Source organism: Mixophyes fleayi, chromosome 2 (assembly GCF_038048845.1).
Source record: "Mixophyes fleayi isolate aMixFle1 chromosome 2, aMixFle1.hap1, whole genome shotgun sequence".
NCBI lineage: Eukaryota > Metazoa > Chordata > Amphibia > Anura > Limnodynastidae > Mixophyes > Mixophyes fleayi.
Genome location: NC_134403.1, coordinates 77,663,257 through 77,688,517, shown reverse-complemented (window position 1 = coordinate 77,688,517; position 25,261 = coordinate 77,663,257). Strand labels below are relative to the sequence as shown.

The following is a 25,261-nucleotide window of genomic DNA, read 5'->3' as shown; positions in this document are numbered from 1 at the left end:
TGGTCTGAGTCTGTTACAATTCACCTGTTATTAAACCCATCAATAAGTCTGAAAATATGCAATTGTTATAGCATGAAGTCAACAAGTAACAAGTTATCTTACAGCTTTTGGTTGTATAGGAACCTTTTATTGTGGCTGCAGGGTCTAGATGTCTGTGATGTCTCATTTGACTGCATGTACTATCATATGTCCAGGCTGTTTACACATTGCTGGTGCACAGAATATATTTGAAACCCCCATCACTGACCATTACTAAAATATAGTATGGAATGTAGTGTCTGCATTCATTGTTGTGACAATTAAATGGAGCATTGTAAAACAACAGAGCAGACTGACAGTGTGCACAGAAGGATTAACTTTATGTGTACATTGAAGTAACAGCTTCTTCTCTAAACCACAGGGTAACCGGATGCCACATATCTCTTGCCGCTTCCATATGTTGAGTTGGCCCAGGTGTAGGTTTGTATTTTGAGGGTCTGACCACCAATTCTGACAGTGCACCTTCAATACAAAATGAGATGACTTAGTGGATGTGGTGATGCATATTGGCTCATAATGTACATACAAATGAGCTTGAATTACTTACAGACTATCAGGGCGGGTTATATAACACAGAGATAATACTGCAATTTCAAACTCAGGACTGCTTCCGATAAACATTGAGCCAAGAGTCTTCAGGTAGGTGTTCCACTTGAATTGAAACCCGTATACATCAGGATAACTTGTCCACTAAAAAATTAAAACGGAATCAGTATGATATGATTCATTTTCATTTATTTAATAAACTGTTTTTATTGATCCAGATTTCCAGATGTATGTGATATGGAAATTATACATTTACAATTATATGTAAATGCTTCACAGTATATTTAAATTCATTTGGGAGTTCTGCAATATTGCCTTTCAGGGTAAATTTTATTGTTAAAAGCAAACTGGAGTGAGTTTCAAAAACGTGTGTGCATGTATGTGTACACACACACACACACACACACACGTGTATATATATATATATATATAGATATATATATATATATATATATATATATATATATATATATATGTGTGTGTATATATTGTGAGTGCATGTCATTGGTTATTACTAGGAGCTCCTTCATAGAATTAAACTTTTGTTCCTTTTCAGGGCTCATTCAGACCTATCTACTGTTAATGTGCTTTCTAGACGCTAACGCCCCATAGCATTCTAAAACTGTAAGTCACATTTAAAATGTTACACTGCATCACAACCTATTCTTCATGCATTAATGTGTGCCACCAGAACAAAAAAATGCAATGGTAAAAAAGCTACATATGGAAAGTGCATGAAAAATGCATTTAAAACACATCACTAAAAAACATCTAAAATGCTTGTTAGTTTTCCTGCATTCTTGTGCATTTTCCCAGTACATATGTGTGAAACAGCTCTTAATGCTTATTTAACCACCAAATTCACAATGGCCAGGGGAGAACATCTACCAAGTGGCAAATGGACAGATAGCGGTGTGGAAAATTGAAAGAGATGAATGGATCGAAAAGAGATGAGTGAAATAAAATACTGAAAGCCGGGGTGAGAAAGAAATTGTAATTAAAAATTGTGCTAAAACAAAAGGAGTCAGTGGTTAATTAAAAATACTGTGTGGCCTGGGCAGTGCTGAAGCCACGAGCTCCCACTCACATAACACTTGTTATGCTATAATATACTTCTCTATACCCAAATATAGTAGTGAGTGCCATAATCCTCATATTTCAAACATTTTAAAGTACAAAAAACATGTCCCAAAGTTCATTGGAAGGTACAGCAAGCTTCTCATCCTCTCTTTTCACTGTGGTAATATCAGAAAGGTCTGGACCTAGTACCACCACACCAAACACATGTATTGTAGTCCACCATAGGTGGAAAATTAATGTTTAGAAGGTTGCAGACATCTATCTAGTATTTGCATTAGTGAGTGATATCTGTCATAGTCCATAATACCCATTCACTGTGCCACTAGGAGTTAAACTGGTGTAAACTATGTAAAGATTTTTTTTTTTTGGAATGGCCAATTTACAAGAATGTCTACTTACCACAATTGTGCACTCAATAAGTGTATTATACTTACTGCACCATCCGCACTGTAACTCAGGTAGTTAATTTGACCAGCCTTTTCCTGTAGATAGAACTGCACCCAGCTGTGGAATCCAGATATCTTCCCACTATGGATTTCACCTGTTTTCAGAGAAGATCAATGACTTTAACCTGTTTTCTATATGCAAAGTGCAGTTGTACTGTACTGACCAAACAATTACAGCGCAGCACAGCCAGGAACATTGCAAAGGTTGGTATTCCACACAAAGTAGTCACTATGGGCCTGAGTCATTAAGGAAAGTAAGGCAACAAAAGGAGTAAATATTCTCTGGGACAAACCATGTTACAAAACAAGGGGTGCAAATTAGTTTATTATTTTGCACATAAGTTAAATACTGACTGTTTTTCATCTAGCACACAAATACTTAATAGCTTTATTTGTACACTGAAATTTAAAGTTGATCTATGACATGCCCTAATCCAACTATAAATCTGTCCCCACATTTTATATTTATCTCCCCCTCCAATGCAACATGGTTTTGCCCAGATACAAACTTACTCCTTTTTTATGCTTTACTCTCCTTAATGACTCAGGCCCTATCTGTTCAATGATCTGTACTTAGAATTTTTTTAATGACTTTTAAAATATACATCTAGAAACCATATTTCATCCATAAAGTTAATATATAGGTGGCTTCATGAGAAAAATAGTTTGTTCATTTTAGTAATTTTCCTTTTTGAGAAAGGATACCAGAGACAGTGAGGGAGAAAGTGCCAGAAAGGGTCATTTATAAACCATAAAAGTACAAGCCCACAAGTGACACGCCCATTTTTACACAATTAACCTGGTCTTAAGGGAAAGTGCATGAATTTGAGTGGCAAGATGCAGGCCTCTGTGAGATTACAAAAGTTTGCCCTGGCCTATGGGAGGAGATGGGCAGATCAGGGAGCTGTTCCTTGTTAACTGTGGATTATTGCACCCAGTTTTGCAGTGACGTATAAAAACAAGATTTCATTTTAGAGGAAGAGATTATATAAATGAGATAAAGAGGCTTTTGCGTCCCACAAACTTAACAGACTTAAATTAAAAAGGTCTAATGCGGAAGTAAGTTGAAAGTGGTAGCAGTAACGTGCTATTTTTTTTTTACATATAGCAGAGTGGGGGCCAAACTTCAAATTTACATTAATTTAAAATTGCCTTTTTGTTAGGTGGGTTGGTGGAGTGTTCACATATAAGACTACACATTGCCCAAGACACAAATACTTATTTGATGTGAAATAAAGTTTTATCATAAAAAAAAAATGTGAATTAAGGTTTAGTTGAATTAAATCCAAAGCAAAACAAAACACATTAATAACTTCATCATCATCATTTATTTATATAGCGCCAGCAAATTCCGTAGCGCTTTACAATTGGGAACAAACATTAATAAGACAATACTGGCTAATACATACAGACAGATAGGTAAGAGAACCCTGCTCAAAAGCTTACAATCTATAGGACAATGGGAGTTAGAAACACAAGGGCATGTGCTACATCATATTGCACAATGGACCAGCCAGACTGCAAAGGTAAAAGTACTGAGTGGGATATATGTGTTGCAATGTTGGTCAGAAGGTTGTTGACTTGCGTTAGCAGTGTAGAGGATGGTAATAGGGTAATCTAGGGAAATTAAGATGATGGTTGAGGAATATCATAACCTTGTCTGAAGAGGTGGGTTTTCAGTGAATGCTTGAAGGTTTGAAGACTAGAGGAAAGTCTTACTGTGCATGGGAGGGAATTCCACAAAGTGGGTGCAGCCCGGAAAAAAATCCTGCAACCGAGAATGGGAGGATGTGATGAGAGTGGAGGAGAGACGTAGATCTTGTGCAGAACGGAGGTGTCGAGTAGGGAGATATTTCGAGACAAGTGAGAAAATGTATGTCAGTGCAATTTTGTTGATGGCCTTGTATGTTAGTAGAAGAATTTTATATTGGATTCGTTGAAATACAGGCAGCCAATGTAGAGACTGACAGAGTGGCTCAGCAGAGGAATAACGGTTTGTAAGGAAAATCAATCTAGCCGCTGCGTGCAAAATAGATTGTAGGGGTTCAATTCTGACTTTGGGAAGACCAGTAAGGAGGGAATTGCAATAGTTAATGCGGGAGATGATGAGTGCGTGAATTAATGTTTTTGTAGTGTCTTGTGTCAGATATGTGCGTATTCTGGAAATATTCTTTAGGTGTATGTAGCATGATTTAGATATAGAGTTGATGTGGGGAATAAATGACAGTTGTGAATCAAGGATTACACCTAGGCAACGAGCTTGCGGGGTGGGATTTATGGTCATGTTATCAACAGAAATAGAAATGTCAGGTAGGAAGCATCTGTTTTTGGGTGGGAATATTATTAATTCAGTTTTTGAAAGATTGAGTTTGAGTTGGCGAGAAGACATCCAAGAGGAAATGGCAGAAAGACAGTAAGTAACGCGAGACAACACAGATGGTGAAAGATCAGGAGAGGATAGATAAATTTGTGTATCATCCGCATAGAGTTGATACTGAAATCCAAAGGAGCTTATTAGTTTTCCAAGAGAAGTGGTGTAGATAGAGAATAGTAGAGGACCTAGGACTGAATCTTGTGGAACTCCAACTGATAAAGGAAGCGGAGCAGAGGTGGATCCAGAGAAATTAACACTGAAAGAGCGATTGGATAGGTAGGATGAGAACCAGGATAGGACAGTGCCTTCAAGACCTAGGGATTGTAGCGTTTGTATGAGGAGAGAGTGGTCAACAGTGTCAAATGCAGCAGAGAGATCCAGGAGAATTAGAAGAGAGTATTGGTTATTATTTTTCATGTATGACTGTGAATGTGATAAATGTCAGCTTTGAGAGACTGGGACTGTCATGCTAATGTCGACGATGTGTAGTGGTTTGTATGTACTTCGCAAAGAAAATCATTTAATAATGAAAATATGTGTGATGATAGATATAAAAGTCTGGTGTAGATACATTTCTGCTGACCAGGCAGTTTATGTATTGGTTAGTCAGTGATTATGAATGTGGGATGAAATTCACAGAAGTAAGGTAATGATTACTGATGAACTGTGTGATAAAAAACATATATTGATTTAAACAAGGTAATGTTTCAATTAGGTATCCAATCAGACATTCCAGGATAGATAGATTTAAAATCAGTAAACAATTTTCTATATAACACATCTTAAAATCACAAACCCCCTCCTCCTCATCCATTCTTGTTCTGCATGTACGTACATATTTCAAGTTTTAGGTAACCTCCTAGTGAGACCACAGCCTATACAAGGAAAGCAGAGCCTGACTGAAAAGAGAACATGGTATCAGGGCCCATCAGCCGGAAAGAAGAATATGTATGGTCTGTTCTACGAAATCTGATAACAATAATGTTTTGACCGAACATTGGGTTATACAACTTGGTCCATGGGCATAACTACCATAAGTGCAGGAGATGAGGTTGCTATGGGGCCCCCTTTCCAGGGGCGGATTGGTCATAGGCCTAACCGGGAAGTTGGGGGGGGACAGTTGTGATGAAAAGAGTTGGTCACATACTATTTGGGATCCGCTGTCGGCTTTCTTGCCAGGAATGCTGTCCCATCAGTGGAGAGCAAAAAGCGGCAATTCGCAAGGCTGCTTGTTGCTGAATGGAGTCCCACAACACAGTGCACTCAGACAGGAAGTGTTCACTTCCTGTCGGATCTGAGCAGCACAGAATGAAGAGCGATAATGCAGAACAGCGCCGAGGATCGCACCTATAGGTATGTAAGGTAAATAAATAAAACTATAGGGAGGGGGCTGTATATATAACTATAGGGAGGGTGCTGTATACATAATTATAGGGAGGGGGCTATAAATAAACTATAGGGAGAGGGCAGCAATGAATGCTAGAATGCAGCATTGAGAGACATGGAAGGGGCTGTGAAGAGAACTATAGGGAAGGAGCTGTAGAGAGAACTATAGAGAGGGACCTGTATAGAGAACCTTAGGGAGGAGGCTAAAAAGAGAAACACAGGGAGGGAGCTGTAGAGAGAACCATAGGGAGCGGGCTGTGAAGAGAACTATAGGGAGGAGGCCGTAAAGCGAACTATAGGAAGGGGGCTGTATAGAGACCTATAGGGAGGGGGCTGTAAAGAGAACTACAGGGAGGGGGCTGTAAAGAGAACTACAGGGAGGGGGCTGTATAGAGAACTATAGGGAGGGGGCTGTATATGGAACTATAGGGAGGAGTCTTTAAAGAGATTTACAGGGAGGAGGCTGTATAGAGAACCACAGGGAGGGAGTTGTAAAGAAAACAATAGGGAGGAGACTGTAAAGAGAACTACAGGGAGGGGGCTGTGTAGAAAACTACAGGGAGGGGGTTGTAAGGAGATCTATAGGGAGTGAGCAGCAAACAGAACTATAGGGAGGGGGCTGTATAGAAAACAATAGGGAGGGAGCTGCAATGAGAACTATAGATGGGCTGCAATGAATGCTAGAATGCAGCAATGAGAGACATGGAGTGAGCAAAAGGAGAGACATGGAGAGGGGCAGAGGGAGAGACATGGAGGAAACGAAGAGAGAAAAGTAACGGTTAGAATAACACATTTTTTTTCTTTCTTTTTTGTGAATGATGACATGCCCTTAATTTTAGATCATAGGGACTTTAGTGACCTGCTCCACCCAATGCATTAATCAATGCTGTTCTGTCCCATCCAGACAGATGTCAGCGGCACCTTGGCATCAGGATCAACAGCACATGTGCCTAGACAGATATTAACAATTGGCAACAGACTAACATACTAATGTAAAGAGTACACATAAAATACATAAATTATACTGGTGAAGTAATTTTTTAGTGCAGCTTCATTTTTTTTCTTGCTTTCTTCTTCATGTAATGGCTTTTTTTTTATCAATGATGGGTATTTGGTTTCCTTACATCAACATTAAAGAAATGAATGTGTCATGGCAATAGCTGATAGGATGATACGTGCCTTCAACCATCCATCTGCAATTCGTCTAAACACCCCCCCCCAGAAGAGATTGTAATATTTGTACAAATTGTAATATATTATACAGCTTGTTAAGTTAATTGTGCAAAGAAAAGTACCTGATATAGCATTAAAATATCTCATACTGCAGAAAATAGTAGAATATAACTCCGTTTACCATTGCATGTTGCATTAGCCTTGCCTACCACCAATATGGCTATGGATAACTGTGCTAATCCCGCCTATTTTAGTGTTGGCCCCGTCTTCAGATGATTTGGTCCTGCCTACATGTGATCACTTACAGATTTTTCTAGGGCAATTTTAAATTCCCAATCCGCCCTGCAACCTTATTTGTCAAAGCCCCATGTATATGAGGGGGGGAGGGTTTATCATTGGGTGGTACATGGGCCCCTTACCAAACTTTGCTATGGGTCCCACAAATTTCTAGTTACGCCCCTGACTTGATCCCATGTTGTCTCTACTGAAAAGGGCTTGTAAGTTCACCTGCAGGGCAGGAACTGTATGTATATTATCTAATACAGCAATTTTGTAAACAATTGGCTATTGGACTTATGCATGTTCCCAGGACATTGCTTAGGATCGAATTGTATATTGTACATGGGGCCAGATCTGGGAGGTGAGGTCTGCAGGCCCCAGTAGGTACCAATGCTACCTTCATATCATGCAACCAAATCATGGTCAACCAACAAAGAACTTTATTAATGTGTAAGGGAATGAATTTGCTACAGTTGACAGTAAATCCAACAATTTCTGACACACTAAAATAAAACAAAAATGGGACATAAAGGCAATCTACTCGCTCTCTCCATGGCTCTAGGCTTTTCTCTATACTTAAAATTGTCAAACATCAAATATCTTTTTCATGGTTGCTAAAGGCCCTTTTTCCAAACATATGATAACATGAGTAAGTAATATGACATTGATGAACTGCTCTGTGTGACTAACCTGACTGGCAGCAGCTGCATTCTGTGTGTGTGGGAGAGGTATTGGATAAAGTCATTTACATGATCTTGGATACATAGAGAGACATAATCCCTAATTTTGCAGGGTCATTTCAAACTACCAAAGGCAGTCAATCTACCGTGCTCCAAATGTTGTTGGACAAGAATTTCCTGAGAATGACGGGAATTGTAGTTCCACAAGAGCTGAATTCTTGAATGCAGCTTACATTGTTCTTTAATGTAGAGGAAATAAATATGACAGACAGGAGTATAGATCACATAAATAATTTCCTAAATGTGAATTGTTACAATTAATTATTTATAGTTTTTAGGAGGGTTAAAAGTGTATTACTGTCCATACCTGTCATTTCTCCATATCTTCTGCACTGACAAAGTTTATGCAAAGTTTTGCGTAACTTCCATCAACATACACAAAAATAGTCGTGCCCCTATCCATTCAGCCACAGGTCTGATCAGTACAACCATGTCACCGATTGGGCCAGCCATGTCTATTTTGCTTAGGTTCCATCAACAGATAGGTCATTTGCACCCCTTTTAATCAGTGAAATTTGGGACTGTGCTGTAAAAATTGGGACTGTAGTGTTATTAGTATCAACATTATTTGTTTCTTTCTGGTAGGAAAAGGGAGTTACATTGTACTGTCTCTTCTTACCATGAAAAATGTGCTCAAAGCCGGAAGAATCCAAGGGTCCTTTGGTGCGAGTGTACAGTCCAAACCACATCTCTTTTAGGTCAGCCTTGAAGCTTGCAGAAGAAGTGTAATAACCTGTACATATTGATAGTTGGTCAGAATTTCAAATGGATAATGCTTTCTAAATGTTTAGCTGTCACTGCATCTGTGGCTACTTCATATAGTAAACTGGTAATACTGTAGCAGTAAGTCATGCATAAATATTTTACAATAAGGTTTGCTGACACTACTACCATCATTGGTGAAAGTCCATGTGTCAGCAGACCATTTATAACTGACCCATGCATGCTCTATGTCCTTGCACCAGGTATGTTCCTTATACACATTTGTTTCTGATACGTAACACTATATATATTTCAATTCCAGGCATCCACAGTGGCACAATCTTATGTATATGTATAAAAACGGTTTCATTACAGTACTCAGACATGTGACCAAACAGTTGCTATATTTCTATAAATTATATGTATAGGATTCCTATATATGCCAGATTATACAGGACAATTAAAGTCCTTATTTTTCTTCAAAATAACATGGAGGAGCAGCAGCCACCTGCTTCACAGGTAACACTCTGCCGTCTTCGTCTGGCGCTCAGTGTGGAGGTGACACGCAGGCATTAAAAATACTGAATGACAGACATTGGGGTAAATTTATCAAGCTGCGGTTTTTAAAAGTGGATATGTTGCCTATAGCAACCGATCAGATTCTAGCTGTCATTTTTTAAAATGTAGTAAATAAAAGATAACTAGAATCTGATTGGTTGCTATAGGCAACATCTCCACTTTTCAAACCCGCCGGAAACTTGCAGCTTGATAAATTTACCCCAATATGTCACTCATTAAGAAGTGTGTCATTCATTCAGTGTTTTAGGCACCCCTTAGACCTGTGTCTTAACGAATGCTTAGGTTTACTTAGCAGTAGTGCTGTCCTTGTCTGTAGGTGGGTCTCAACACTGGCCTGTTAATGTCCAGTGGAAAAAACAATGGCTCAAATGGCACATCCAGAAATGGATTGATGTCTTTAAATATTTCCCCTACAGAGTTGCTTCAAACTCCCCCTAAATTCAATTTCACAATTAAACTAATTCACTATTTCCTTGAGTATAACTGAATTATAAAATATATTTCCATAAAAAAATGTTATTTGGGTAATGAATACCTATCCCCACAATGTGCAGAACTATTGGGGCCACAGGTCCAATAACTTAATGGCTCTGCAAAACACGCCCTTATATCCAGGGCTAGTGTTTTAATATGGAATGCAACCTATTGGACTAGCTGTATTGACATCTTCCATATGCAGCATTTTACATTTAAATATCAGACTGGGATCTCAGCCTTTGGGCATGGGACTCATGGCTGGTGACCCCTTGCCTCGAGTGCCCCCCCCCCCCCCCCCCCATTTCTCAGCTGCTGCATCCCTCCACTCATCCACTTAGCAAGCGGGAGAGTAGCAGGAGCGGCTGCAGTCAGACTGGGAGTGTGGCGTTGGGCTGTGACATCATAGCCAGCTGCTTCATAGGTAAGAATCTGTCTGCTGCTGCTACTTGGTGTTGGAGGCCGGTGCTCAGTGTGGGGACACTGCACAGACATTAGAAATACTAAACACAGACAATAAAAACACTGAATGAACCATGACGGCCAAGGCGACCACCTGCGCTTCCCTAATGACAGGGCCGTCCCTGCCGGGACTCTCTGCAACTCTGTTAATTAGAGGATTAGGTTTGATGTTTAATTGACTATCAGGGAGTTCTGTTTTTATTACCTGCACTTTAAGACCACAAATATATAAGAACAGTTATAGATTTATTTTTTAAATAAATATACCTTTTACACACTGGTTTAAATGCTCACTATTTTTCTTAATAGAATATAACTGTGACATGTATTTTATACAGTAATCATGTCAAAGTCGATTCTAGGTTTACCTGTGGAAACTAAGAAATTTGACAGTATGCTCAGAACAGAGGTCTTGAAGATTTCATCTATGAAAGCATTTTGCTCTGTGATCTCTGCAGCGGGCACTGACTCCACTGTTCCTGTGGTCTTGATATAATTGTCAAGCAGAGCAATGAAGCGCGCAAATGTTGGACGGGCAAACAGTTTGGCTTCATTCACATAGCTAAAAAGGCTGAGGGGAAAAAACAGAACAAGTAATAAAAGTTAAGAACAGTGTCTGATTATTTTTAGTAGAAGAGGGGTGGATACCCCTCTGAGAAGCTCATTATAACAAGATACGAAATGTAAACAAATCTAAAAGCAGAAAGTAAACACAAATGTTGTTGAGCTGCAAAAATATAATAATGAATTTCCTGCATACCATCATACTGACAAGGTTTCTAGCATAAAAGCAATATGATTTTTTTCTTTAATATACTATCAAAGTAATAATTTGTTCTATTGTCTCCTCAAAATGTATATTATCAGCTGAGCATCAGTGAATGTAGCATGTTGGAGGTTGTCACTTTACACATGCAGGGTGCATGCACAGTTGTATACCTTCAACATGAGACATTGGCTTCTATTTTTATCAAATTATTTTCTAATTGTCATACATTGAGCTAAACCTACTGGTATTCTGCTGAATACATGAAAAACCAGAAGCCTATTGAAGGCGCACATGTATTCTTCCTGTATTGATGCCTGTTCTTGCACAGTTCAAAAGTGGTAACATGCAGGGACACCAAGGAAGGGGGGAAGAAGGTACAAAGTACTGGGCTCCTGGTCAGCCTGTGTAGTGGGAAGAGCCACTAACCTAGTGTGGACACACTTCCTGAATGGTTATGGTAGGGGCCCAAAAAAATTACAATAGCGGGACGAGCCATTCCTCTTGGCAGCCCTGGGTAGATGCAGACATCAAGAACCTCATATAATTGCAAAACACACTTAAAGTCTACTGTAACACTTCTGCAAACAGACGCAAAGCTTTGTTTACGGTTGGACTATGGTTACCAACTTGTACCTGTAAATAAATGATGTTGATGTGATGATGATCTATCTTTATCGGTCCACACAAACAAAGAATATATAAACCCATTGAGCAAGTTCATAGTGCATTGGAGCATCCGAAGTGCGTTTACTAATTTTTGGCTTGTCCCGACCAGGCCTCCTCTCTCTATAATCACTCCCTCACCACTGCCCTGGACGCTGTTGCCCCGGCGACGCATTATTCCCCAACCCTGGCACTCAAAACTCACCCGCTTCCTCCAAAGATGCTCTCGCACTGCTGAATGCCTCTGGAGGAAATCTCGCTCCCTGGCTGACTTCGTCCACTTTAAATTCATACTCTCTTCTTTCTCCTCTGCCCTCTCCCTCGCTAAACAATCCTTCTTTAAGTCCCTCATTTCTTCTCAGTCCTCCAATCCTCACTGCCTCTTTGACACGTTCAGCTCCCTCCTCTTCCCCTCCTCCCTCTCTGTCCCGCCTTCCCTCTCTGCTTCTGACTTCGCCACTTTCTTCTTTTCCAAAATTGAGGCCATCAGACTGAACATCTCCTCCTCCCCTTCTCCCACCACCCTCATCGCTTCAACTCCCCCCATCAACCAACTCTGGTGCTCCTTCAGCCCTACAACCGGTGAAGAAGTTCGCTCCCATATTCTTTCCTCTCCACCCTCTACCTGCCCTCTCGATCCCACCCCCTCCCACCTCCTTTGTTCTCTCTCTCCAACGGCCTGCTCTTACCTAGCACACCTTTTCAACCTATCACTCTCCTCTGGTGTAGTACCCTCCTCTTTTCAACAAGCTCTTATCTCTCCTATCCTCAAAAAACCCAATCTTGACCCCACCTCTCTTGCTAATTATCGCCCTATTTCTCTTCTCCCCTATGCCTCCAAATTACTTGAGCGGATTGTCTGCAGCCGCCTAACCAGGCACCTCGCGGACAATTCCCTCCTTGACCCTCTCCAATCTGTCTACCGCCCCCTCCATTCTACCAAAACTGCCCTGGCCAAGGTTACTAATGATCTCCTATCAGCCAAATCCAAGGGTCACTTCTCCGTACTCATCCTCCTTGACCTCAAAGCAGCCTTTGACACTGTGGACCACCCCTCCTGCTGCAAACTCTTCTCTCTCTCGTCCTCTCTGGTTCTGCCCATGTCTGGTTCGCCTCATACCTTAGTAATCGCTCCTTCTCTACATCCACGTCTGGTTCTTCCTTCTCCCCCTACCCTCTCACCGTAGGAGTCCCGCAGGGCTCTGTTCTTGGCCCTCTACTCTTTTCACTCTACACTTCCTCCCTTGGTGCTCTCATCTCCTCCTTCGGTCTTCAGTATCACCTTTATGCTGACGACATTCAACTCTATAGCTCTTCTCCTGATCTTTCCTCCAAACTCCTCGCTCGGGTATCCGACTGCCTCTCCGCCATCTCCTCCTGGATGTCCGAGCGCTTTCTCAAAATCAATATCTCTAAAACTGAACTCATTGTCTTTCCTCCGCTCAGACTCCTATCTCACCATGACCTCTCTATTGTCGTCAACAACACCACCATCTCCTCTGTCACCCAACTTTGCTGCCTGGGTGTCACCCTCGACTCCTCTCTCTCTTTTGCCCCCCACATTCATTCCCTTGCCCAAGCCTGTCACTTCCAACTACGCAACATTGCCCGCATCCGTCCTTTTCTCTCAGGATGCCACCAAAACTATCATCCATGCACTCATCATCTCCCGCCTTGATTATTGTAACCTCCTCCTCACTGGCCTCCCCCACTCCCGTCTCTCCCCCCTCCGCTCTATACTCAATGCGGCCGCAAGGCTCATCTTCTTCCCACGCAGCTCCTCCTCTGCCTCCCCTCTCTGCCTTGCCTTACACTGGCTCCCCTTCCCCAACAGAATCCTTTTCAAACTCCTCACCACCACTTACAAGGCTCTCTCCAACTCTACTGCCCCTTATATCTCTAACCTCCTCTCCAATCACACTCCTGCCCGCTCCCTGCGCTCGGCCAACGACCGTCGCCTCTTCTCCACCCTTATCACCTCTTCCCACTCCAGAATCCAAGACTTTTCCCGTGCAGCCCCCCTTCTCTGGAACGACCTCCCTTTTTCCATCCGTCTCTCTCCTACTCTGTGCTCCTTCAAACGTGTACTCAAAACTCACCTCTTCCTCAAAGCCTACCAACCATCTACTTAACCCCCATCTCCTCCCTTTGCTCATCCTCCCTTCTCTCCTCTTGCCTCAACTGGCTCCTCTTGTGCCTGGTCTGTTTACTCTCCCTTAGGATGTAAGCTCGTATGAGCAGGGCCCCCTCCCCTCCTGTCTCCATACCTGTTCTTCCGCTCCGTCTTTACTGCATATGACTAGCCGGAGTTTCTGAAGTATTGGTACTTTTTGTTCATTGTTCTGTATGGTTTCACCCTGTATAGTCTACTGTTAGTACTGTGTGCGGCGCTGCGGATACCTTGTGGCGCCTAACAAATAAATGATAATAATAATAATAATAATAATAATACACTTTTAATGATTATACTGTACTGTAGGATCTCTTTGCACTGTTAGAGACCTCACAGGTTTCAACCATCGCCCCCAGCTACCATTATATGCGGCACATGGTTGGAAACTACCACATTAAAGGGTCTAAGAGGCTTCTCTGTATGCTCTGTACCGCTAATGTATGTAGATCATCTACTTTTCTATACCGATACTCCATAAATACTTCACTTCTCTTGATTCTTCTAACCTGCTGTTTACACAAACAGACCTCTGATACTGGTCCAGGCAGCAGTCATTTGGGCTATACCAACACATCTAGAACACATTTTACTATTGTAGATGGAACTACAGGACATCACATTAACTTTCATAGAACTGTTTTTGTATTCTCCCTATGGGGGAATTCTATAAAATTAGAGCAAGCATAAAGTGGAGGTAAATTGTCTTTAAAATGGAGTAAATTAAGTCCATAGTCTGCTTAAATATACCACCACCTTTATCTCTATTTTACCAACAGTTTGAGTTGTAAATTGGAGGTAAAAGTGGTGGGATTTTTTTTTTATAGACAACATAGTTACTTTACCATGTCAGAGATATTCTGGCCCCCTTCTCACTAAAGCATTTCCCTCTCCCCGGCAGTCTAATGCTGCTACCAGCGAATGGAGGAACTGCGATGCACATGCGCTTATAGCTTTCATCCGTGTGCAAAGTTGAAGAGGCATTAAAAAAGACAAGTCACAGCATCCGATTGACTGATATGCTGTCCCCATAAATCATCATCATCATCTATTTATAGGGCGCCACTAATTCTGCACCACTATACAGCCCCTCACATCAGTCCCTGTCCCACTAGCGCGTACAGTCTAAATTCCCTAACATGCACACACACAGACTGAGAGAGACTAAGGTCAGCTAAGGCCATAGCTGGAGAAGAGCAGCACCAAAGCAGATATGGTTTAAATTAGCATGCCCTGTTATGGCAAGAAGTATTTCCAGTGAAAATGAACATGGCATTTCAGTTGTGTAATAAGGTAATAAGGTACATATTTATTGCACTTAAAAGAAAATATCTTCGCATGAGTGTTAAAAAGATAGACTTGGTGCATGTGCACCGCTGAAGATTGTGATGGCTATCTGAGCCCCGCTGCTAATCAGTACAAAAGTATGTAGTTCTTCGCATTAGAAGACTTCGCTATTCAAGACTCATTCTCATAACATCTAAGTTCTGGTGAAATTTTTTGGGAGTTAAAGGGAGCCTTAAAATGACCATAGATAGGAGGACCAATACTTCACCCTCAGTTGTCCACAAAAAATTTAAGAAAAGCCGCTCCTAGCCTCCTCTAGTCATTGTGGCTGGGGAGCCAGAATATGACATTACAGCAAGGGGTGGCAGGGCAGCAGTCGCTGAAGCTGTGTCGCATCGTCTATCTAATTCATATACAAATAAACTGCCTGTACTCTTATTATTCAGTTATCTTGAATTTGCTGGTGGAGCCTGTTTTCTGGTCCACAGAAACGGTTGGGTGGGCTGAGCTAGGAGGAGAGGTGGCCATGCTGAGAACGAGATGAGGATGGTGATGGTGCATTGACAACCCTTCTTGTATAGACATCCTTCTAATGTAAAGCTGCAGGAAGGGGAACAGGATTTTATTCACTCCATAGGGCTGCAGAGGGGAATTTTGCCTGCTCCCCCTTCAAAAGCTGGTGCTACAGCCTAGAGGCCATATGGACCAATATAAAGCTGCAAATTTTATGTTATTGGTCCGCAGTTACCTGAGGCCCAGAGCAGTATGGATGCTCAGAGGCTTTCTGCTCCCGTTGTGTGCCCAACATGCTTTACATGCATATTGCTTTTGAAAACTCTTAGAAAGTTTTGTATCAATCCTGCCCAACTTATATGGCAACATCTTTCAGCACAAGACAATTTGCATTTTGAATTTTGGAAAACAGGAAATTATGGGCTCATTCACATATATGCACTGTGAAAGTATATAAAAATACCTGAAAAATAACACATGCCTTAGACACATTGTAGTCATGCTCTTACCAATATATATGTATTGTCCTGACCACATGTTAACGCATGAGAAATAGAGTGTGCTGTGTTGTTAAGTTACGGTATTATCACTCATTCACAGTTTCCACAGAATACAGAGGAAAGAATGAGAAAAGATAGAAAATATTGTTTATGTATTGAAATCTCTACAAGACACATTTTTAGGGATGTGGGGTGGATAGGAGGGTGTAGGAGGTAGGTATTGGAAAAGTAACACACACACTGAAGCACATAATGACAGAAGAGCAGCACAAAATCCTCTTTGGTAGTGTCGTTCTCCTCACTTTGTGCTCCTACATTTCTGTTAAAGAATATAAGTTTATGGAGCAAGGTGGCAACATTTGCAAAGAAGCAGAAGCATCCACCAACCCATGGGAAAAGTAGGATGGAGTGAAGATATCCATACAAAGTACTGAAAAAACAAGATTTAATTTTGCAAAGTAAGATTATTGAAATGCATAGGGTGGTAGAGAGGATGCATATTTTAGAGGCGTTATGTCGAGGGCCACACACCCATTTCCTCTCAGCAAAAGGACTTGAGTATTAAACCAGCTCTGAGCTAACAGACGCCTCATCCTATACTGTTAATGGGAAACATTTTGTGCCTGTAGTAACACTTCATCAGCGACATGCATTTCTAGATGCTCAAAACAGCTTCAAACAGACTGCCCCAATGTCCTCTCACTCTCATGATTCCTTGGAGTCAAGTAAATGAGGCTAAATTAAGTAGTATTTATGATAGAAATTAAAAAGTGTTATTTAATTAAAGGGGCACTTTGATGATGGACTTTTGAAGTGACATTTATACTTTTACCCAGTTTGCCTCTTAAGATTTTTCTGCCTTTTAACACCTAGGAGAACTTCGAGCTTGTGGAGGCATCTCCAAAGAGCAGAGAATAAATGAGAACTGGGGAGACCATCTAAGTGCACCAGTACATCCCAAAGTGTTTTGTGATATGCATTCCCCCGGTTGTAAGCCCATTCAACTATAGTGCTTTTTCTAGCTTTATGCTACCACTGAACAAAAGAAACATTCTTTTAATTAACAGAACTTGTACTAAAACATTTATGGTACATAAGTGTTTTTTTTCTTTTTTGTTATTCAAGCATTCAATTTTAGCTGTAACTATAACAGATACAGATACGATTACTACCCACCAAATACCAAAGAAAAAAAAATAACACTGTGAACCCTGAAAATCTTCAAGTCATCCGCTTACTTTTGGCTGGAAAAATCTGTTCCTGAGCTGGTCTGGGCACTAGACGCCTTATATTGCAGATTCAAATTAATGTCACTGCTAACAGCCTTGTTAACATCGGCGGCATACAACTGTTCAGCCAGATTTGCAACCTCATCAACAGTGGCAGCTCGTCCTTGTCCTTAATATTTTCCAGGTTTCCAAAAGGAAAAAAAAAGACATATTGAAAAAGACCACCAATTGTATCACATAACAAACAATGAACACTATGCTGTTCAGTGCTTGTGACAGTTTAAGTGTATGCTGAAATAATTGGCGTGAGGATCCGGGTGGAGATTATTTTGGTGTGTAGGTTTAGTGATTCAAGAATACTCTCGAGCGAAGCAATGATGGGATATTGGAGGGGAACACAATGAAAGGTTATTGAAAAGGGAACACAATTGTTAACATGGCTGCCTCACAATACCGGGGATTTGAATTCAATTCTGATCTATGTGTGAGGAGTTTTGTATGCTCTGCCTGTGATTTTGTGAGCTTCTGATGGTTGCTGTGTAAAGACATACTGGTAGTTTAATTGGCTGATGACAAACATGACTCTGTTGTTTCTGTGTGTTCCTGGAGAAGGGTAATTTTATTGCAAGCGTCCATGGGACATTGATTGATGTGTCCAAATAATACTCCCTGATTGTATTATTCTGCTGAATATGTTGGTGCCATATAACTAACTATAATAATAATTTAATGGCTGGGATACTAAGGAGCTGTGATATGTATGGGGTTAGGATGAGAGTGGCATAGTACAGTGAAAGTGCAAGGGGTCTTATGAGATAGATACAGTGAATGCAAATTAGCTAATGTGCAAGGGTATTGATGGTGGAAAGTATTTATGAGAGTGTTGAACAATTGTTGTAACATTAAGGGCATGAACACTTTCTGGCAATAGTCCTGATTTTAACAGGAGAGTCATATATTTGTGTGGCCAAAAGAAAATGGTCATTGATTTGGGGCATGGGCTTAGTAAAATATTGATGTTGCTTGGAGGGAAGTGGTTGGGTGGAAGGGATCATGATTGGGCAGATAAGGACGTGGTTGGGTGGACCATGGATGTTTAGCATCAAGACATCTCCAATTTGGTCCCCTTTTCCTTTCAATGTTGTGACTTATGAGGCCATGCTGGAGGTGATAAAACAGAAGTTGAGAACATAACTATCATTAATGTTGTTAGGGAGTTTTATTGGGCATTACATGATATTCCCAAGAGTGGAGTACAGAGAAAGTATAACTCTGAATCATGGGTTAGGTGTACAAAGATAAGGTTTGCTGGCAGTGGTCTTGATGAGACGTTGGAATTCAAATTCACTATTTGCATAGAGCCTATGACATTTACTCGTACATAAGGTGCTATAATTTTACACTAACGCTGCTAGATCCAGATGCACCACTAATGTTGATGTGTCCTGGAATATCACATGGGAGACACATACAGCATATAATAGTAGTCCCGCACAAAGCACATTGACCAACGTATGTTTGTCTCTCTGTATAAACTACACATGCTGAATATGATAGTTTATTCTACTGTACTTAAAATGAAATCACTTATTATATAATAAAATAAATACAAACAACTTATCTATGCAAGATTGGTGTAGACTTCTTTTAATTAAAATAACACATTCTGTGATATGGCTTGTGATGTACTTTATTAATAATTTCAATAACGTCTCTGTTAATGCATGAATATAGAAGGCATGAGCTGATTTAGTAAAGGTCTACAAAACACTCTTCCTTAGCCTTATTTTGGTGATTTTGTAAATGACTATCAACTGATTTCGGCTACATAAAAAAAAGATAAGCAGTGAAATAAGACAGGGTTATATAGTAATATGTCACACACTGTAATGGATGCAAATTCACTTTAGTATCTAAATATCTGCATTAAAAAAATATATGCCACAATATGTTTGCTGCCATACAATGAAAAAGAAGAGAAAGATTCTCACTTGGTTCCGGCAGGTGAGCTCCATAGATCACACATGGCAGAAGCCATAGGAGAACAAAGATATCCTTCATGTTGTAGTATAAGCCGCCAGAATCCTGCACACTTCACTGCAACTGTTAGTGTCTTATATAGACATAGTCTATCAGTGACCTCGGCACGTACACAGGACTAACCTTGTATCTCTGACAACCTTTCTGAACTTGAGGTGTTGTGTAACATTTTTCACCTGGACATGTACTAGATCCAGGTAACACTTCTTGGAGGCACACATGTGAATTTGTACTTAATTTTTTAACTTGCAATATAATATATGCAGTTATCCTTAATTTACAGAAGAGAGCATGTTATACCTCATAATTAATAAGTCCATGTTAAGTCATTTACATTGTTGTTTACAGTCTAGTTTTACTATTCTAATTGACCTGGCAGGGTTCACTATCAGATGATTAGATTGCATAAAAAATGTGACTTTATAAACCTATTTATTACTTTTTTCTCTCGCTAAGGTTTTAATACTTATATTAGCAATTGTTAGCATAAATAATGATTATAAGTTTGTGAAAAATTCTGACTTTCTGTATCGCATTAAAATCTAAATATACAAAGATTTTGTCTATAGCATACTTGCCAACTCTCCCGGAAAGTCCGGGAGACTCCCGAAATTGGGGTCAGTCACCCTGGCTCCCGGGGGAGCTGGCATTTCTCCCGGATCCAAGATTTCACCGAGAATCGCGTCATTTTGGAGGGCGGGAGGGTGCGGGGCGAGGCTAATTGTGTCATTTTGGCCCCACCAAAATTCCGCGATTGGCCTTTCCCCGCCCCCTCCCGCCCTCCAGTCACGCCAACTCCCGTAAGCAAGTTTCCGGGAGTTGGCAAGTATGGTCTATAGTTTGTTATGTGTGTACATTAAGAAGTCTGCATAATAACATATTAGAGTACAAGTATCACCTACAGAACATTACATAAGTGTAGAAGGAAATATCTGTATCCTTTCATGGCCAGCACTGGTACCCTTCTGCTCACATAGCATTACCAATTTTTGCACAGAAGAAACCAAACGTGCTTTAAATAACAAAACATATACTATGGTGAACAAATATTTAGCACATTTAATGGGACATGCTATAAAATATAAGTGAAATCAAGTAGAATTAAAATAAGTAGAATTAATGTCTTATTAAATTTTTTTAATAATCTGTTTTTATTAAATAAAACATACATAAAACAATCCAACTCAATTGAAGAAAAACATCTGAAAGTGTTTGCAGAAGAGGCTCACGGCATTTATAAACAAATGAAGCAAATTGCTAGAAACAGAAAAATAACCTTAGCTTTTTAGAGAAGTATTGAGAAAGGGCAAAAGGATAATGCAAAAAAAGACTCCTGACAAATTTTAACTATTCATATGCTTAACTCTAAATCTAAATCATGCTTTGATATCAGGCAATTGGAGGAAGACTATGCAGGGCTGGGATGTAACATTTAAAGTTTGGCAGCATAGACCAGCCCACTTAAGTTCTCAGACACACCAGCTCTTCTGGCAAATGCTACATGGCCTGATAGCGGCATGAAAAAGTATGCCATTCAGGTGAACATTGACAAAAGTGTGCCCTGGCTGCAAATGAAGACCCTCTGGGGCCACCTATTATTGGGAAGAATGCTAGTTCTTAAGCTACACCATGTATATCTGAAATTTTGTTTATTTATGGTCCCCCACTTTGTTAAAGAGTTGTAGTCACCTGGGCATTGTTATCCCTAAGACTGGTATAGAACTCCATTTATTACAATGATGTCCAGTACTAACCACTACCACTTGAAGACAAGGGAATCAGTGTCATAGCGGTCAGATACCTAGGAGAAAACCAACACTTCATCTTATCCACCAGAATTAACCTCCTTTGTGGGAAAATGCTGCTGACTATTGCGCAGAACTCTTATCTTGAGACTTTACAGAGTCATCTCCAGCATGGGTTCCTGGAGTACTGATGTAGGGAGTAGACCACACCACTCACCAGAAGATAGGAGCCATCACCCTGGAGGTTGGATTTCCCTAGGCTACCCAGCACCCACACTGTGGGAACCAGAGGGATTTTAAAAGACAGTGCCCAGTAATCTCAATGTTGTTGGAATTTTGCAGGAATGTTGGGAGGATACGGTTTCTGATGAAATGTCTGGAACAAGCGCTTCACCTGGCTATCTTGCACTAAAAAAGCACTACACCGTAGAGCAGATCTCCGTAGACCTATCACTTTGTGTGTGTCTTCTGAAAGTGCAATGACAATTGGAGAGGTTTGCTGCCAGTTTGGCGGAAGGAGACTGAGGGCTAGATTTACTAAGCTGCGGGTTTGAAAACGTGGGGATGATGCCTATAGCAACAGATTCTAGCTTTCATTTATTTAGTGCTTTCTACAAAATGACAGCTAGAATCTGATTGGTTGCTATAGGCAACATCCCCACTTTTTCAAACCCGCAGCTTAGTAAATCTAGCCCTGAGACTTGCCAACAGCTTGTACTAACAAGTGACTAGCCCGGACTTGTAATGTATGCAACTTGTGTGGTGTATAGTTCCCTTTTATGTTGTGATATAACACACAGTGTAATTTAATTAATTTTGTAAAATTGCTATAGCCCTTTCAGTGATCATTGCTACAAAATAAAAATACCGTATTTAAAGCATGGAATATTTACCTGGATGTGAAAATACTGACCCACAGCACAGTATTGGGACCAAGAGATAGGTTCCCCATTATAGGCGCTGGTCAGGCATGCAAGTCGTTTCCGTCTCCAGGTACACTGTTCGCCAGTTATTATGGGTAATAGCCTGAAAGGTCCATGATACTAGTGTAACAGGAGTTATCACGCATTGTACACTATCCTCACCCATAACTGACTGCATATTTGGATACAGGAATCCTTTTCTCTATGGTCTTCCTGGGTTGTGGGAGCATAGAACTGAAATTTGCTGTACACTTATTTGGAGCACTAGGCACTATGTAAAACAAGTATTACCTAAAATGTGGGTTGCTATCATTAAATATGACATTTTATTGTAATTTTTAGTTCCTAGATTTAGAATTTAGCTTCAGGAAAGGAAAGTGCTACTTTCATATGATGATCATAAAAACATAAATATGAAAAAAAAAGTATTTTTTACCAAACAAAATTATTCTTTTCAGTTTTGCACATCTCATTGTTTAAAGGCAAGTGTATCATGAATGTGATAGTATTAGTGATTGTTTGTAACACGTGGAGTAAAGCAAGGTGTTATTTAAACTCAGAAACCCAGACATTTATCTCAGTGTACAATGTTATAAATAGCAACACATTTGTTATAGCACATCAGTGGCACCTGCATTTTTTAAAAATATTCCTATTGCATCTAAACATAAAGCCTATTTATGTCCAGTATCATGTAGCTGCAACACAAATTTCCATTGACCATTACTGTCCCATAAACAAAAAGTATTTGGGGAGAATAATTACCACTATGCATTTTTATATAGTTTATTACAACCAATGTACAATTAGGGGGTAAATGTATGAACATGCGGGTTCTTCAACACCCGCGTGTTCAGCGATTAAATTTCAAGCGGCACTGCATTGTAAAGGGAAACTGTACCGATGTCACAGTATGCTCCTCACATTAATGCATACTTGCCAACTCTCCCGGAATGTCCGGGAGACTCCCGCACTTCCTAGTGAAGTGGGCAAAATTAGGTCCAAAATGCCGCGATTCACCGGGAAGTCGCGGCGTTTGGCCCCGCCCCTGCTGTAAAATGACGCGTTTTGCGTCATTACGTCATGGGGACGGGGCCAAAATGACGCGATTTTCGGAGCACCGCCCCCCTGCACGCCCACCTTCCCCGGCAGGCTCCCGGATCATACTTGCCATAAGTTGGCAAGTATGCGTTAATGTAAAAGTGAGATCTAATTGGTTAGTCAAGTATGCCAGATGCTGCAATGAATACTACTTCATCTGTACATGCTTTAAGGAAACCATTAGCTTTACACATGTTGCTCAACTTCAACCATGACCTACTAGCAACTTATCTGATAATGAATCCTAACATATACAATGCAGAGTAAGATCAGATACTGAGAACTGCTGCAGCAAATAGATGTTGTCTTGTAATTACATGGAGAAGTAAGGATTCATTTGCAACTGTAATCTTAAATTATATTCTACATTCAATGATTACTGGATACCTGGACAGATCTGGTTAGCTGTTTATCTGTAGAGTGGTGATGAGAAAGGCAGGGGAGTGGAGGGGAAGTGAAACAAAAACAATACAGTCAATAATTAAATTTAAGACAAGAAATTGTAACAACATAAAAAACAATATAAGACCTAATGGGCTGTAAATCAATGTCCTTGGTCTATAACCTTGGATAATGAAATAATCAAAGTGGGGGGTGCTGGCAGCTACCTCTTACTAATTGTTAATCACTCCTGACACAGGCAAGAAAGCATCTGTCTGCAGGCTTATTTGCTTTGTATTCTGAATACTTTAAAAGAATAACTTTAATCTAATAAAATTATTGTCAGATAACTGGGATGACCTGGTACTTAGAGTATGAGGCCTGTAAATATAGCGAATCAACTTTCAGCATCCTCGACTCCTCTCTCTCCTTTGGCCCCCACATTCTCTCTCTTGCTAAATCCTGCCGCTTCCAGCTGCGCAACATCGCTCGCATCCGGCCCTTCCTTTCCCAAGATGCCACTAAATGTCTTATTCACTCTCTGATCATCTCCCGCTTGGACTACTGCAACCTCCTCCTTACTGGCCTCCCCCACTCTCACCTCGCTCCCCTTCGATCTGTACTTAACGCAGCCGCTAGGCTTATCTTCCTTTCTCACCGCTCCTCTTCTGTCTCCCCCCTCTACCAATCCCTTCACTGGCTCCCCTTACCCTACAGAATCCTGTTCAAGCTCCTCACTCTTACATACAAGGCCCTCACCAACTCCACAGCACCCTACATCTCCTCCCTCCTCTCTATTCATGCTCCATCCCACCCTCTCTGATCGGCCAATGACCGTCACCTCTCTGATCACCTCCTCCCACGCGCGTATCCAAGACTTTGCCCGCGCTGCCCCCCTCCACTGGAACAAACTCCCTCCCTCCATTAGAACTTCCCCTAATCTGTCCAGTTTCAAACGGGCTTTAAAAACCCACCTTTTTCTTAAAGCTTTCCAGTCTCCCACTTAACTTCCTACCTTTTCTTCTGCCTCTTCCCCTTCATTCCCCTTCCCTTATCCTTATCCTCCGTTCCTCCTTCTCTCCCTCGTGTCTCTCTGTCAGTCTACCCCATCCCTTAGATTGTACGCTCCTTTGAGCAGGGTCTTCTCTCCTCCTGTCTTCACCACTTTTAACTCTGCTCGCCAGCTACCTAGCCTTCCCCCTCGAGGACCCTCTTCCCCCTGTCCCCTCTCGCTCCCTCCTCTTCCCCCTGGGGGTCTCCCTTTCTTCCGTGCCCTCCCTCTTAGGTGCCGTTGTTGGCGGACCTTCCCCTCTCCCCTCCCCCGCCTCTCTAGCTGTGCTTTGAGCTCACTGAGTTACTGTGCTTATTGTTTACTGTACTGTGCTGTCTCACCTCGTATTGCAATTTTGTTTGTCCCTGTACGGCGCTACAGACACCTAGTGGCGCCCTATAAATAAAAATTAATAATAATAATAATTCAGCATAACAGTAAACACTTTTTAACTTTCAGTTAAAGAACTATCTAATCTTAGCGGTTAACATTTTTGGTGTTCAACCTATTCCAATTTCAAAGGGGGAAATTGTATAATTATTTATTAACCCTAGGACACCCCTATTTAGTGGGGAAGCTAGAGTGTACATACAGGGCATCATGTAGTGT

The 25,261-nt window shown here is 40.9% G+C and overlaps 1 protein-coding gene and 1 long non-coding RNA gene across 2 annotated transcripts; both read right to left on the bottom strand.

The window, feature by feature from the left end:
- Positions 1-344: 344 nt before the first annotated feature.
- Positions 345-19,472, bottom strand: LOC142140570 (uridylate-specific endoribonuclease D-like). The gene is made up of 7 exons (XM_075198279.1): positions 19,403-19,472; positions 17,421-17,580; positions 10,649-10,851; positions 8,683-8,796; positions 2,100-2,206; positions 587-729; positions 345-501 (listed from the first exon to the last, which is right to left on the bottom strand). Exons 1-7 carry the CDS (start codon positions 19,470-19,472, stop codon positions 390-392), a joined length of 909 nt encoding a protein of 302 aa, XP_075054380.1. The 3' UTR covers positions 345-389.
- Positions 19,473-22,095: 2,623 nt separating this feature from the next.
- On the bottom strand, positions 22,096-25,050 carry LOC142140160 (uncharacterized). The gene is made up of 3 exons (XR_012688309.1): positions 24,994-25,050; positions 23,608-23,633; positions 22,096-22,222 (listed from the first exon to the last, which is right to left on the bottom strand). It is a non-coding gene; the product is annotated as an uncharacterized LOC142140160 (long non-coding RNA).
- Positions 25,051-25,261: the final 211 nt, after the last annotated feature.